The 17508-nt window shown below is 37.5% G+C and overlaps 1 protein-coding gene across 1 annotated transcript in view; it reads right to left on the bottom strand.

The window, feature by feature from the left end:
- ANGPT1 (angiopoietin 1) overlaps positions 1–17508 on the bottom strand; it is a 305768-nt gene that overhangs the window by 75592 nt on the left and 212668 nt on the right. Inside the window, exon 4 of the mRNA XM_005689163.3 lies at positions 10561–10790. Coding sequence (XP_005689220.1) covers positions 10561–10790 — 230 coding nt within the window. The remainder of the gene's footprint in view (positions 1–10560; positions 10791–17508) is intronic.

Below are 17508 nucleotides of genomic sequence, written 5' to 3' on the forward strand. Positions count from 1 at the left end.
ATAAATGATGAGCTCCCATAAGAAGCTGAAAATGTTTCATGCAAAGATAGGCACAATAAACAACAGAAATGGTATGGACCTAACAGAGGTAAAAGATATTAAGAGATGGCAAGTATACCCAAGAAGATGGCAAAAAGAACTGTACAAAAGAGATCTCAATGACCCAGATAACCACCATGGTGTGATCACTCACCTAGAGTCAGACAGCCTCGAATGCAAAGTCAAGTGGGTCTTAGAAAGCATCTCTATGAACAAAGCTAGTAGAGGTGATGGAATTCCAGCTGAGCTATTTCAAATCCTAACCGATGATGCTGTGAAACTGCTGCACTCAACTTACCAGCAAATTTGGAAAACTCAGCAGTGGCCACAGGACTGGAAAAGGTCAGTTTTCACTCCAATCCCAAAGAAAGGCAATGCTAAAGAATGTTCAAACTATCACACAATTGCACTCATTTCACAAGCTAGCAAAATAATGCTCAAAATTCTCCAAGCTAGGCTTCAACAGTATGTGAACCGAGAACCTCCAGATATTCGAGCTGGACTTAGAGAAGGCAGAGGAACCAGAAGTCAAATTGCAAACATATGTTACATCTTAGAAAAAGCAAGAGAATTTCCAGAAAAACATGTGCTTCATTGACTAAGCTAAAGCCTTTGACAGTGTGGATCATAATAAACTGAAAAATTATTAAAGAGATGGGAATACCAGACTACTTTACCTGCCTCTTGAGAAATCTGTATGCAGGTCAAGAAGCAACAGTTAGAACTGGACATGGAACAACAGACTGGTTCCAAATTGGGAAAAGAGTATGTCAAGGCTGTATATTGCCACCCTTGTTATTTAACTTATATGCAGAGTACATCATGTGAAACACCGGGCCAGCTGAAGAACAAGTCAGAATCAAGATTGCAGGGAGAAATATCAATAATCTCAGATATGCAGATGACATCACCCTATGGCAGAAAGTGAAGAGGAACTAAAGAGGATCTTGATGAAAGTGAAAGAGGAGAGTGAAAAAGCGGGCTTAAAACTCAACATGCAGTCAACTAAGATCATGGCATCTGCTCCTATCACTTCGTGGGAAATAGATGGTGAAACAATGCAACAGTGAGACTTTATATTTTTGGGCTCCAAAATCACTGCAGATGGTGACTGCAGCCATAAAATTAAAAGACACTTGCTCCTTGGAAGAAGAGCTATGACAAACCGAGACAGTGTATTATAAAGCAGAGACATGACTTTGCTAACAAAGGTCCATCTAGTCAAGCCTATGTTTTTTCCAGTAGCCATGTATGTACGTGAGAGTTGGACCATAAAGAAGGCTGAGTGCCAAAGAATTGATACTTTCTAACTGTGGTGTTGGATAAGATTCTTGAGAGTCCCTTGGACTGCAAGGAGATCCAACCAGGCAATCCTAAAGGAAATCAGTCCTGAATATTCATTGGAAGGACTGATGCCAAAGCTGAAGCTGAAATACTTTGGCCACCTGATACAAAGAGCAGACTCATTAGAAAAAACCCTGATCCTGGGAGATTGGAGGCAAGAAGCGAAGGGGATGACAGAGGATGAGACAATTGGATTGCATTACCGACTCAGTGGACACGGGTTTGAGCAGGCTCTGAGAGATGGTGAAGGACGGGAAGCCGGGCATGCCACAGTCCATGGGGTCACAAAGAGTCGGACACGACTGAGCGACTGAACAACAACAAGAACATTAAAGTTTCTTTGCATTTGACTTTTAGAAAAGTCTTCTGCTAAAAAAAAATCAATATTTTGCTTATAGATGGTTAAACCTAACTGTTTAGTTGCAACATTATACAGGGTTTATTTTGTCTCCCTTCTTAAAGCATAAGTGGCTTCCCAGGTGGTGCTAGTGGTAAAGAACCTGCCTGCCAATTCAGGAGATGTAAGAACCGCTGAGGGTTTGATCCCTGGGTCAGGAAGATCCCCAGGAGTAGGGAACGGGAACCCACTCCAGTATTCTTGCTTGGACCATCCCATGGACAGAGGAGACTGACAGACTATGGTCCAAGGTTTGAAAAGAGTCAGACACGACTGAAGCGACTTAGCACCTAAGCATATGAGATTTTTTGATAAAGGTTTCATTCTATGGTTGCTGTGATGCCTGCATACTGAATGATGTTAACAGAATATTTTTCCTTATTTTCTGAGTTATTATAGGTGCTATTTGGCTTAGTATAAAGTACCACAGCTTATTTGTAACTGGTATCCACTGACCCATTTTGTCCCTGGACTTAGGGGAAAAAACTTGAATTTGACTTGAGTATGGATGAACCCAGGGAAATGATTTAGTTAAAATTCTATTAAAAATATTTTGTGCTTCTTTGTTTTAGCCAACCAGGCCATTAAAGCACAAGAGAAGAAGGAATGGAGTTTGTTCATAGCAATGTTAAAACATCAAGGCAACACTTTTTTCATGGCCTTTCACCCTGGTAACTTCCAGGCCCAGCTGGAGTTGAGGGATACCCCTCTGCATTTTATAGAGTTTGTTTTCTGAAACTGAAACTGTAATTCCAAAAGAGAATTAACCACAAAATTTCAAATTTCCCCCAAAAGATGTGATTTAGTAATAGTTCATGGGAGAGGTCAAGGACTGTATTATTTCTTATTCTGTTATCATTATTTTGGCTATCTTCTATTCACACAATTTTTTTTTAACAGAAATTATGACTTTTCAAAAGGCAGATAACATGCTCCACCAAAAAGGAGAAACATACCATTTCCAAAAATAAAGAGTCACTTTCCCCTTAAGCCATTAGGTTTTGTGAAAGGAAGTGCTAGAAGTGTGGTTCATTTTAAGGAAATTGTAAATGTTTGACATGTAATTTTCTGTCAAGATAAAGCATTCCCCTCATTAAATGGAAACAAGTGCTCACTGTAGTGTTCAGCAGATGACTTCCTGTATTTTTCTTTCTCTTTCTACCTAATGTTAAATTGTGCATTACAAGTAGTCAACGAGAAACCAAATATTTTACTAAGTCAATAAAAATGATATTTTCTATTTTTATCAATGTTTATATGAGTGACATTCAAAAAGTTTTAATTTCCTCCCATCACTTGTGATGTTTTTAAGAGTTGTTCTTAACTCAAGGGACTTGCAGGAGTTCAAGCTGTCTCATCCCTTGACTGAATGATTTACTTCACAAACTCAATAGACACTGCACGGGAGGTAAATTCTTTTCAGATGGTAGAATTATTCTGAGAACAGAGCCAAATGTCCCCTCAGCACTGCAAAGGAAGCAAATGCCTCATTTCCCCTTTTCAGAAGGCCAGAAGCCTGAAAATAATGATCAAACGTTCCGTACCATTGCAATCAGCCCCCGGGAAAGACACATTAAACCAAATAATTGAGATCGCTTAAAAATTTGTAGTATCAGTCATTATCTCTTTCAGATGATATGAAAGAAACTTTTAAAATGAACTTCAAGAGAAGCTTATGATTTGAAATTTTTATACTTAATATTAAGGAGCTAAGCATATAAATATGCTCGTGTCTCTTGGTATTGATTTTTAAGTTTCTTTTTATTCCTCTCTACCCTGAGTGCTTCTCCACCTGAAACTGCTATCCACCCTTTCACATTCAACATTTGGATGGGGGTGGACAACATTTTAGGGAAGGAAATGGCAGCCCACTCCAGTACTATTTGGGGCTTCCCTCAGGGCTCACTGGTAAAGAATCTGCCTGCGATGCAGGAGCCGCAGGAGATGTGGGTTCTATCCCTGGGTTGGGAAGACCCCCTGCAGGAGGAAATGGCAAACCACTCCAGTATTCTTGCCTAGAGAATCCCATGAACAGAGGCACCTGGTGGCTACAGTCCACAGGGTCACTAAGAGTGGGACCTGACTGAAGCATCTGAGCATGGGCACGAAACATTTTCTGCTTTTAATTCATCTCACTCATTTTAGCCTACAGTCTACACAGTTGAGCTCTACAGTTCATTCAAACTCCCTATGCAAGGCGACAGCCCAGTTCCAAAGTTCAGCCTGTTTGTTTGAACTTTCGGCTTTTTTGCCACTAAAATAGACCCTACAGAACAGTCTTTTCTCTATGCTTATAACTGCTATTTTGGTCGCCTTTTATCTGTCCCTTAAAGAACTCCCAATTTTCTGTATTTGATTCACATTCTAAATATTTTAAAAGGAGTTCATAATATATTATGTAATTTCTGTATTTTATGGATTTCTGTAATTCACTCTGTAGATCTTCTGAAATTGCACACAGATTTGTGCCAAGTATTTGCACTAAGTAAAGGTAGGCTAGTTTTCGTCAGATTCTTGAATGGATTTATAACCCCCAAATGGTTTTGTCATTGCTTTATACACACGTTGAATGATTCCATTGAACAGCATGGCTTTACCAACTGTCTCCTCTGAGGACACACCAATCGATATGGTCATCAGGATTTTACTACTCAACTCCAGACTCATTCCCCTGCCTTCCATAGTCACCTCAGTCCATATGCTCAAACTAAATCTTGCCTTCTAAGCCTGTTTCTTTTCTCATGTTGCTGATTTTAAGAAATATCATCAAAATTAGTCAATCCAGAATTTCTAATATATTTGAGTTTACTTCTAAATAAGTGGTTATCTCTTGTTGATTCTAACTCTTTGTTCACAAAATTTCCCTCTAGTTGCCTTTCCATTTGCCCTGGATTGATCCGGACCTCATTATTTCTCTCCCAGAAGATCCTTTTGAGAACCTGATGAAAACCATCAATATACCTTTTCTCTCAATCATAGTATAGTGGATAATGTGCAGAATCAAGATGCAGACGTGGGTTCAAATCTCAGCCTTCTCACTTGCTAGCAGTGTAATATTTAAAAATTATTTACCTTTATATGCTTAATTTCTTCGTCCATCAGATAAGGTTAATAAGAGCACTTTGTTTACAGAGTTGTTGTCAGAATTAAATGAGTTAATATATGCGAGGGGCTAAGAGCCTGGTTCATACTCTCTAAGTATTTGTTAATATTTTAATAAATGACAAAACATCCATCTGGTCCCTCTGCTTCCAGACTTGTCAACTTAACAATGTGTTGTTCCTATACTGTGACTTGGGGTGATTCTTCTAAAATGATAATGTCATTATTGTCCTTATATACTGACAATGACTTCTTATTGCTTTCAAGGAAAACACACACACACTGCTTCTTTGATCTCCTTCTGCTTATCTTTCTAACTTCATCTCATTGTTCTCCTGCCTTCAAGTCTGAGAAATGGGCTGTGCATTTAGGTGTACACCCACCACCCATTTTGATAACTCCTGGCAAATATACATGTTGTTTATGCTCTCCGGAGTACCCTCGGTTCTCTTCATTTTGAAGACTTAGTCACTGTCTCCTCATTAGAACCATCCTGCCTGTGTTTTATTCCTGGATTGACCTTTTCCAGCTATGCAGCCTTAGGCAAATTACTGATAGCTTTTGGAATTTATAAAATGGGGCTAACCACAGTAGTTTCCCTTATAGTGTTATTGTGAGGACTAAGTTAAAACACATAAAGCTTAATCAATGCCTGAATCATAATAAAGATTTAACAAAAGCCTTACTTATGAAGACTCTGCAGATGCTGGATTCTGCCCTCATTCCTGTCTCTGTCATGATTCTAGTATTCTTCCTGTGTGTTTCACTAGTCCCCTGGCACCCTGGCCTCACGTCTAGCAAATATTTACGAAATACAATTGTCTGTTTACCTATCTCTTTCCCCACCAAATTCTAATTTTCTTGAAGCCACAGACAGTACACTTTTCTCTCTCCCTAGCGATCTGAACAGTACCTGGCATATTACATGAACTCAGCAAATATTTGTTAAATAAAAATAGATGGATATCTTTATCCTCAGAAGAGAATCTGAAGCAAAATAGTTGCTGCATAACTATTTAATGAGTGAATGACAAGTTTATAAATCATATCTTGGTATCACAGGAGTATGTTCTAAACTGATTTGGATAGTAAGAAAATCAGTCAGTGTAACTTTGCAATGGAGCCTAAAGACTATTTTCTGTATTTCTTCTTTCTTATTTTTTATGGTTTGTTAATAATTAAATTCTTGGTCACTTAATATCATGTTTGTCTGGTGTGAGTTCAAGGTACGTGATGATGCTTCAATCACCTCTCAACAGAGATGACTGCTGGATGTTGATAGTCACAGTATCTGATTATCCTCCCCAAAGAATTCCAAACCTTGCTTCCATGCTGTTATCAATGTAAACTATTTAATTCCCAGAATAACTTGAATTGCCAAAAACCTGAAGCCATCAGCTAAGGTTTGACACTATGATAACATTGAGAGCAATATTTCTTCAGTGGTAATGTTTCTAAGAATAAATGCAACCAAGTGTTTGCAGACAAAGATTAGACAAAAATAAGTGTGTTACCCAGAAGTCTTAAAAAACAGACACAATTCAGTTTGCAATGACTATTTGCCTAAGATACTACTATTGCCTGTTAAACAACAAGAGGAAGGTTTGCTAAATTATTTTAGAAAATGACCTTAAGTGATTTAGTATGAAAAGTGAAAGTGAAAAAAAAAATACTACATAACCCTTGATGCTATGAGTTTTATACAAACCTCTATTAATTCTTACTCACCAGGAATTGAATATCATGATTCCATTTTAGTGATTCGGAAACTGAAGTTAAAAAGAAGGGACTTGGATGACTGTCAACAGTCAGATACTCTAGAGCACTGTATTCAGACATTTTCTGTGAAAGAAACTTTACTTATAACTAGCACCTAATAAATTTACATTTAGTTGAATTTTGTCACTTGGAGGAAAAGGAAGGAATTAATGTTTAATAAATCAAATATGTCCCATACTTTTGTTTTAATATAAAGCATCTAATTTAATGTTTCCACTATCATTGTGAAGTAGATATAATTAGCCTACATAAGAAATGATTAGCATGCTCAGTCCTATCCGACTCTTTGCCTCTCCGTGATTGTAGCCCACTAGACTCCTCTGTAATGGGATTTTCCCGGCAAGGATACTGAGGTGGGCAGCCATTTCCTCCTCCAGGGGATATTCCCTACATGGGGACCGCACCTGTGTCTCCTGCTTCTCCTGCATTGCAGCTGAATTCTTTACCACTGTGCCACTGCAGAAGCCCCTATAAATGACTAAACAGCTTCATAAAGATTAAATTAGTTGCCAATGACAGAAAAAACTCAGTAGAAATTTTTTCTTCTGTTTTGTAGTATTCTATTCAGGCTGTATCCATAAATGACTGACTTAGTCAAGTTAGAGTGAGAAGACCCTTAGGTCAATTAAAATTTTTGCCTTTTTGGATTATGACATTTTTTGAAACTCAGAAGACTACTCTTTGCATTTTTTTTGGAAATACACATTTTAGAAAAGTGGTGCATTTATTGTAATGTATTGATTTAGGGCTTATTTACATATATTCATTTTTAAAGAGAGAACATTTATGTATAATCTTTGATAAATAACAAATTTACTTGATAAATGAATTTTTGGTCTTAAGAAGGAAAAGATTTTACTCATGTGTTTTGAAATTAGAATGAAATAAGTTTGTTTCAGTAACTGATATTTAATCTAGTGGACTTCTGTGGTGGTTCAGACGGTAAAGTATCTGCCTGTAATGCAGGAGACATTGGTTCGATCCTTGGGTTAGGAAGATCCCCTGGAGGAAGGTATGGCAACGCCTCCAATGTCCATAGAATCCCATGGACAGAGGAGCCCACAGGGTTGCAAAGAGTCGGACATGATTGAAGCAATTTAGCACACATGCATTTAATCTAGTATTATGCAATTAGTCATTTAAAATTTTAAATTCACCGTAACTAAATGCTATGGTGCCAGTGAAAATGAAGTAAAATCTTTGTAGAAAACTTAGTGAGAGACACATTCCATTTTTGTGTCTCATGAATTCTTAAATCACCAAATACTTAGTAGACTACTTAACTGTAGGATTAGAGAGAAAAAAAAGTCTAACAAGAAGCAAATAAAGTCTATGGTTATGAGAGCATGGACTTCCCTGATAGCTCAGTTGGTAAAGAGTCCACCTGCAATGCAGGAGACGCAGGTTCAATTCCTGGGTTGGGAAGATCCCCTGGAGAGGGGATAGGCTACCCACTCCAGTATTCTGTGCTCCTTGGCGCAGCTGGAAAGAATGCACCAATCTGGGGACCTAGGTAATAGTTCGCCCGAATGACATGGACTGGTCCACAAAGAGTTGAACACAACTGAGTAACTTTCACTTTCACTATTTGGGCTTCCCTTGTGGCTAGCTAGTAAAGAATCTGCCTGCAATGAGGGAGACCTGGGTTTGATTCCTGGGTTGGGATGATCCCCTGGAGAAAGGAAAGGCTACCCACTTCAGTATTCTGGCCTAGAGAATTACATGGACAGTCCATGGGGTCGCAAAGAGTCAGACATGACTGAGCGACTTTCACACACTATAAAGGCATAGAATCCATTGGATAACAGCTCAATATGTTTACACTGTGTGTGTGAGAAAGTTGGATTATAAAACATAAATAGGATTTGTTTTATAATTTTATCATTGAAAAGAAAATAAATGTCTAGAGGTATGAAGTATTAGACAATTTCTGTCTCCCTTTGCAGTATTAGTCACTCAGTCCTGTTTGACTCTGTAATCTCATGATCTGTAACCCGCCAGATTCCTCTGTCCATGGGATTTCCCAGGCAAGAATATTGGTGTGGGTTGCCACTTCCTTTTCCAATTACTTTTTGTATGTGCTCTATAATAGAACAGGCATAGTTATAATAGAATAGGCACAGTTACTTTTCTCATATGCTGAGTGATGTTGTGGGTAGCATCTATCAGGAGTGCCATTGTTATTGTTCAATAAATTACATTTCTTGAACAGATGTTTGATTTCTGATGTTGCACCCAAAGACCAAAACTAGCCAGGAATTTTAATTTTGAAGTCACCCTCCTGCCTGAAAAAGCTTAAAGACATATTTATTGGACAAGTACTCAGAAAAGAAGTGAAATTATGATAAGTAGGCAGACATATGAGCTTTGTGAGAATCACCAGGGCTTGATATTTCTAACATCATAAAAAAAAAAAAAAGAACTACTCAACTCCATGTGCATTACGTCTCAGGATGATAAGAAAAATATGTTTTCAATTTTTCCCCTAATGTATTCAGTTCAATATGAGAATAGATATGTCTCATATTAATACTTAATTTCTAAATACTCATGAGCTCTATTAAAGTTCTCTGGCAAAATTCTATCATGTTTTCCTTCCAGTGGACTCTAACTCAAGGTTTTGGCAGGCTCTGACTGATTAGCAGGTTTTTTCCTTCTCAATCACATTTCTGAGCACACACAAACGGGGCCCTGGGAACTCACTGTTTAAAAAATATTCTTCACAAAGTATATTAAGGACTTGTTTAGACTATCTAAAGGAGATAGAACTGAAGGTAATGGAGTGTAACAGAGAAATGCTAAATGTCTTTAAAACAAAATCACTTAAAACGGAGTTATCCTCTGTATTCATATCTATACATGAGACTATGGAACTGAGCTATTTTTAATATAGCTCAAGTCCACTGTTAAATTAAAGGAGCCTCCAATTATGCACATTGCGTATGAACACTGAACCATTACATGAATGATCGCATAAGCGACAGCTTAAGACAACCATGACCTTCAGATAGAAGTGGTGTTTTATTTCATTCATCACCAATTACACGTCCATGTTCACTCATAGAAAGACTGATTAGTGAGCAGAACTATACAAACTCCAAACTTTGAAGCGTTCTCCTGTGGCTCAGGTGAGGTTCTGCTTGAAGTGAACAGGTGTACACAGAGCCATTTTTTCAATAATTGATGGGTGGGCAGGTGGACAAATGGATGGATGTCTTCTAAAGAGACACAGGCCTACAATATTTCCAATGGCTAAATGGCTCCAGATATTCTGGTGGGTATTAAAAATTTATTCTCTCACTATCATGAAGACACCCCAGAATAAGTTTGTTCATATGCCCTGGTTAGGTCTTCTCCATACAGGACCACATGAATAATCCTAAAATAGACTTTTAATAACAAATATCCCTTCTTCTTCATAACAGTTATTAGGAGCTGCTGTACCTCTTTCCCTCTGCAGGTAACTCTTCCCTCTCCTCCACTGCAAAAGAAATAGTTTTAAAATGGGAACGCTCCTGAAATTCTTCTCAGCACTCTGAACTAATCTTTAATAGTGTCTAAATTCTGTCCTGTATAGTTAAGTGTCTAACACTACAGTACTAAATATTTATCCATGAGAACATAACAGATTTTATTTAAAGCCAAAAAGGCTAATAAAAAAGGAGAAATTAGAAAGATAGGGTGAATTCATGAACCCTAGCTTATGAATAATTTCTCTGAAGTTCAAAACACGAGAAAATTGTAAGTGTAAACTTCAATAAACGCTTCTAAGAATAACGTTCTTTTGCTGCTTCTGTACTAGCAATCAATGCAACTTAGAAAGTTATATCGGATATTTACTTGCTTTATATTAAATAAAATATTTACTATAACCAAAGTAAGGAAGAAGTTCTTACTACCTTCTTTAGTGCAGAGATTGACAAGGCTATGGACTGTGTCCATCAGCTCCAGCTGCTGCTTCTGAAGGACGCTGTTATTGGTGGTGGCTCTGTTCAACTGTCTCTCCAGCTCCTGGATTATATATGTTTGACGAGTAACCAAGCCTTGAAGATTCTCTTTCTCCTCCTTTAAGGTGTCCAGTTCTTCCTTGTGCTTTCCTTCCATTTCAAAGATTTTCTGTTCTAATAAACTACAAGGAAGTGAAGATAAAATTTAGTTTTAAAATGCTGTAAGAAACATGATTCAACTAGTTCCTGAGTTTATTTACTGTAAGAAATTTTAGTTAGGTATTTCACCATGGAAATATTTATTAAGCAAGCGACTCAGAAAAGTATATACATATAAATGCATTTATACATAAATATATATTTAATAGGAGTGACATTATACAGCATTTGAAATGAAGATTATTAGATAAGTTATTGTTAGAGTGATGTTTGTTTCCTAAATGTAATTTATTTCTTGGGATGTATCTTATATTCAGGGTAGCTAACTTGGACTCTGTCTGGAGAAATTATAGCATAATTTTCATTAAAGAAATGGATCCAATAAGAAATAGAAGCAGCAGTTCAGAAAAAAGTTTGAACAAACTATAGAAACTATTTTTTATTTACTTTGTTTCATTCATTTGGGATTTTCAAAACATTAACAGGGATTACATTTCACGAGGAATAGCATATTGATGCAGAAACCAGAGGACCAGAAACTAAGCTATGTAAAGTCACAGCGAATTGCATTTCTTGGGATTTTTGATACCTGGCCCTGCATCGTAACCACTAGCTTACTTTATCTCTCAATCAGAGCTTCAAGATAAGGGCTAAAGGCATAACAAATTTCCAAATCACTGAATAACTGGCTCCAAAAAGGAAGATTATGTTGCCGATGGGATGGTCTTACAAAAGGACTTGGGAAACTTTTCCTGGAGTGATGCAGTCCTCAACCAAGAACCTTCCTTCTTTCAGAACTCTTCACAGGATATTCCCTTTGCATATTGCACATTACAAATGACAGCAAATGCAGAAGCACTGTTGAATGCTAGCAACTGACTGGAAATAAGAAGCACTTACATTTTATAGAGTGTATAATATACTAGTATTCCTCAGAGAAGAGCCTTATTCAGTTTTCTCAGTTTCATTTACAGAAGGTTCAACCAGTCCTTAGTTTACAAGGTGTTATTCAAATGGAACATACCAGACTGGGTATTTAATTTACCTTGGAGATCTGTAGCACTGAATCATTCCTATATGTTTTCAAAAAGGGGACACTAGGGAGTGTTCTAAACTTAATACTTTTAAGTCATAAAATAGAGATTGTTTGAAGAGCCAAATTTTCCAACTCCCTGTAGTAGGGGATGAGCTGGAATATCTGACTGCCCATAACACAGATTAAGAAGTGTGGAGAGACCTGCACGTGGTAGTTCCAGATCTTTGCTGACAAACTTATCCTCCAAGAAAATGTGGAACATGAAAGGAAAGCTGCCCATTGAACTAAGCCTGAAAAACACTGCGATGCTTCTATGTATAAGAGCTTACTAATTTACAATACCTTTGGTAGCATGCCCAGAAAACTTCACATTGAGACCCATTGACACAGCTCTGTGACTTTTGCAATCTAAGATCTGCTTCTCTATTTTGAGTTGCTTTATATTCTATAGGACTGTGAAAGGATCTCTGTCCTGACTAGTTATTAAGCAAACTCAGTTGAATATATCTTGAGTATAATGATTTGGGAAAATATGAAGGTCATTTTTATTTATTAAAGCATTTTTTGGAAATGAAAACTTCAGGCAAGGAAGCTGGAGTAAGATGAGACACAGCATTTCTGAAGGAGTAGGTATGATTCGTTGCATTTCAGTGTTTTCTTCTGTGTCAGTAACTTGCTGCTGGAAAAGTTAGTAGCTAAAAAGCAAACAAAATCAAATAATACCAAATACCTTTTTTATTGGTTAAAATCTTTATCCCACCCACTGTTAAGTGATTAGTATGCTTGCTATGCATGTCAGAGGAGGTTTTCTCTGTGACTGTTAATTTTTGGCCTTCTGATCTGAGAATTAACCACAATGGATGCCTTAGCTCATTCTCAGTTTACTTTTTAATTATTTTTGTTTCTCTTCCTAGGGTAATGATCAGATGTTAAATGCCTATAAAATCAAGTCTGTGAACTTATGGAAAATTTTCTTTCAAATTCACGAGAGTTACAGTATACTACCAAGAAACCTTAACTGTAATAATGAAAAGAGCAACATTTGGATGTATAGTCATAAAATACTAGATAAAAATTCTGAATTATCATTTTGTTCCTGAAATAGGATGAGCACTGGCTTTTAAGTTTTCTTAATTAGTAGGTAACATTCTGATTTGGAAAATACCATGCTTTCGTTATAATTTGCATTTATTAGTTGCTGAGTGCCAATATAAAATATAAAATGACACTATTCCCACTCTAACCATCTATTTTCAGAGAGAAATGGAAAAAAAATTCAAATGAAAGAAAAAAGCAGCTACAAGAAACTTCTGTTTCAGACATAATACTTTTTTTGCATCCATGTTTTCCCACTTGTCACTTTTGAAGCATTCTTTTTTTTTTTTTTTGAAGCATTCTTTTCTCAAGAAGACATATAATAGAAGATGGCTACTATCTGAGATGTCAATAAAGGAGTTTTTGTTCTATTTTGATTTTCAGAATTTTGGAAAGTGCTGAGAATGGAAAGTTGATCAAAGAAATCCCAGTGCCAAAGGAAAAAATTCTGAACTCTGATTTGTATAACAAAAAGTCTGTACTTCCCAAGTAAAAGGAGTATACACTTAGCATGTTGGAAAAAAAATGTTAATATTCATAATTCACCAAACAATCTTAATGCACCATGGCTACCAGGTATTAAAAGACATCAACATAGCCTATCATTTTAAAATACAAATTCATGTAAAGAAGAAATTTGCTTTGCATCACAGACATCTCACAGGATTGAGAATGAAATATATACATTAAAAATCAAATGAATAAAAACTATAAGCAATATGGGAACACACCACACTGTTTCACTAATGGCACGACTTAGCACCTAATTATCTCTTCAAGTCATTTTCTTCACTTGGATTCTCTCTAATGTCTTTTATTCTATAGTATTTCTGTATTAACTTTATTTACTAAGGATACCCTTTACATTAATGACAATTTTTAGACTTTTTCAGGCAAAATTGTTATCTTTTTGATACTATTCATTCCCTCCCTTCCACCTCTTCGTATTTGGCTTCCAAAAACACTGTCCTCTTTTCTTTAATAATTCTCATCCATTAGTTATTATCTACTTGGGAAGTTAGCCCTTCCTTACTATTTCCAAACTGGCTTGAATCCAAAAGTCTTCTGCCAGAAAATATTCATATACTATCTCTACTTACTAATTATATTGTTGTAATACACCATTTTTGCTGTAGAGCATTAAAAAATCTCATGTCTTTTTATTCTTAAAGTAAAATAGTGATACAGAATGACAAGATGTTACAAGGCCTAGTTTTAAGTAAAAATCTATAAATACCTTGTATAAAATTGTGCAAACACTATATCAGAACAAAAATAAAAAGCCAACTGTTTTAACTTCTTAGACTAGAAAACTGTCCATGACAACCCAGTGTTATGAAAACTAGCTTTAGAGTCTCATCTCTTTGATTTACTATAACATAATCTCTATCTACTTCCACATACTTACATTATAACAGCCAAGAATCAAGGCATCAACTTAATATCCCTTTACTATTTTCTGCTCTCCATCTGGTTATTTTTGGGAGCTTGTCTTTCACAATATTTCAACCTATTCATCTTTTCCATGTATAAAACAAATTTTTTTTTGCCAAGCCATTAAAGAAATCTTGACTGAGATTTTCTTTCTGCCTTAAACCCTGTGCCATTAAATTTAATTTTCTTACTCAATATATTGATATATCCCACTGTGTCGTGAGGTCTTTTATTGGTTCTCTTACATTTTCCCCAACCGGTTAAGTAAGGAGAGGCCATCTCAGTGGGCATGGAGGCTTTTATATATAAAAGTTAATCTGAAGAACAAGACAGCTCCACTGCACTAAATTCAATAGGCAAAGCAGTCATATTTTCCCTGATGATGGTCTTTAGCAACAAATTTAGTTTAGGTTTAAATGCATAATCTGAAACCGGGATGCTAATTCCAAAGTCCAGTGCACTGTTTTCTAGAGCACATGCAGTATATTTTTATTCAGCTTAGTTCAGTTGCTCAGTTCAGTTCAGTCGTTCAGTCATGTCCGACTCTTTGCGACCCCATGAATTGCAGCATGCCAGGCCTCCCTGTCCATCACCAACTCCCAGAGTTCACTCAGACTCACGTCCATCAAGTCCGTGATGCCATCCAGTTATCTCATCCTCTGTCGTCCCCTTCTCCTCCTGTCCCCAATCCCTCCCAGCATCAGAGTCTTTTCCAATGAGTCAACTCTTCACATGAGGTGGCCGAAGTACTGGAGTTTCAGCTTTAGCATCATTCCTTCCAAAGAAATCCCAGGGCTGATCTCCTTCAGAATGGACTGGTTGGATCTCCTTGCAGTCCAAGGGACTCTCAAGAGTCGTCTTCAACACCACAGTTCAAAAGCATCAATTCTTCAGCGCTCAGCCTTCTTCACAGTCCAAATCTCACATCCATACATGACTACTGGAAAAACCATAGCCTTGACTAGACGGACCTTAGTCAGCAAAGTAATGTCTCTGCTTTTGAATATACTATCTAGGTTGGTCATAACTTTTCTTCCAAGGAGTAAGCGTCTTTTAATTTCATGGCTGCAGTCACCATCTGCAGTGATTTTGGAGCCCCCAAAAATAAAGTCTGACACTGTTTCCACTGTTTTCCCCTCTATTTCCCATGAAGTGATGGGACCGGATGCCATGATCTTCGTGTTCTGAATGTTGGGCTTTAAGCCAACTTTTTCACTCTCCACTTTCAATTTCCTCAAGAGGCTTTTTAGCCCCTCTTCACTTTCTGCCATAAGGGTGGTGTCATCTGCATATCTGAGGTGACTGATATTTCTCCCAGCAATCTTGATTCCAGCTTGTGTTTCTTCCAGTCCAGCATTTCTCATGATGTACTCTGCATAGAAGTTAAATAAGCAGGGTGACAACATACAGCCTTGACGTACTCCTTTTCCTATTTGGAACCAGTCTGTTGTTCCATGTCCAGTTCTAACTGTTGCTTCCTGACCTGCATACAGATTTCTCAAGAGGCAGGTCAGGTGGTCTGGTATTTCCATCTCTCTCAGAATTTTCCACAGTTTATTGTGATCCACACAGTCAAAGGCTTTGGCATAGTCAATAAAGCAGAAATAGATGTTTTTCTGGAACTCTCTTGCTTTTTTCATGATCCAGCGGATGTTGGCAATTTCATCTCTGGTTCCTCTGCCTTTTCTAAAACCAGCTTGAACATCAGGAAGTTCATGGTTCATGTACTGCTAAAGCCTGGCTTGGAGAATTTTGAGCATTACTTTACTAGCATGTGAGATGAGTGCAATTGTGTGGTAGTTTGAGCATTCTTTAGCATTGCCTCTCTTTGGAATTGGAATGAAAACTGACCTTTTCCAGTCCTGTGGCCACTGCTGAGTTTTCCAAATTTTCTGGCCTATTGAGTGCAGCACTTTAACAGCATCATCTTTCAGGATTTGAAATAGCTCCACTGGAATTCCATCACCTCCACTAGCTTTGTTCGTAGGGATGCTTTCTAAGGCCCACTTGACTTCACATTCCAGGATGTCTGGCTCTAGATGAGTGATCACACCATCCTGATTATCTGGGTCATGAAGATCTTTTTTGTACAGTTCTTCCGCGTATTCTTGCCACCTCTTCTTAATATCTTCTGCTTCTGTTAGGTCCATACCATTTCTGTCCTTTATTGAGCCCATCTTTGCATGAAATGTTCCCTTGGTATCTCTAATTTTCTTGAAGAGATCTCTAGTCTTTCCCATTCTGTTCTTTTCCTCTATTTCTTTGCATTGATCACTAAAGAAGGCTTTCTTATCTCTCTTTGCTATTCTTTGGAACTCTGCATTCAGATGCTTATATCTTTCCTTTTCTCCTTTGCTTTTCGCTTCTCTTCTTTTCACAGCTATTTGTAATTCCTCCTCCAACAGCCATTTTGCTTTTTTGCATTTCTTCATGGAGATGGTCTTGATCCCTATCTCCTGTACAATGTCACGAACCTCATTCCATAGTTCATCAGGCACTCAATCTATCAGATCTAGGCTCTTCAATCTATTTCTCACTTCCACTGTATAATCATAAGGGATTTGATTTAGGTCATACCTAAATGGTCAAGCGGTTTTCCCTACTTTCTTCAATTTGAGTCTGAATTTGGTAATAAGGTGTTCATGATCTGAGCCACAGTCAGCTCCTGGTCTTGTTTTTGTTGACTGTATAAGCGTCTCCATCTTTGGCTGCAAAGAATAGAATCAATCTGATTTCGGTGTTGACCATCTGGTGATGTCCATGTGTAGAGTCTTCTCTTGTGTTGTTGGAAGAGGTTGTTTGCTATGACCAGTGCATTTTCTTGGCAAAACTCTATTAGTCTTTGCCCTGCTTCATTCTGCATTCCAAGGCTAAATCTGCCTGTTACTCCATGTGTTTCTTGACCTCCTACTTTTGCATTCGGTTGCTCAGTGTCCAACTGAGCAACTCTTTGCGACCCCATGGACTGCAGCAAGCAACAAGGCAGTCTTTCCTGTCTATCACTGACTCCTGGAGCTTACTCAGACTCATGTCCATCAAGTTGGTGATGCCATCCAACTATCTCATCCTCTGTTGTCCCCTTCTCCTCCTGCCTTCCATCTTTCTCAGCATCAGGGTCTTTTGCAATGAGTCAGTTCTTCGTATCAGGTTGCCAAAGCATTAGCATTTCAGCTTTA

Source organism: Capra hircus, chromosome 14, assembly GCF_001704415.2.
Source record: "Capra hircus breed San Clemente chromosome 14, ASM170441v1, whole genome shotgun sequence".
Taxonomy (NCBI): domain Eukaryota; kingdom Metazoa; phylum Chordata; class Mammalia; order Artiodactyla; family Bovidae; genus Capra; species Capra hircus.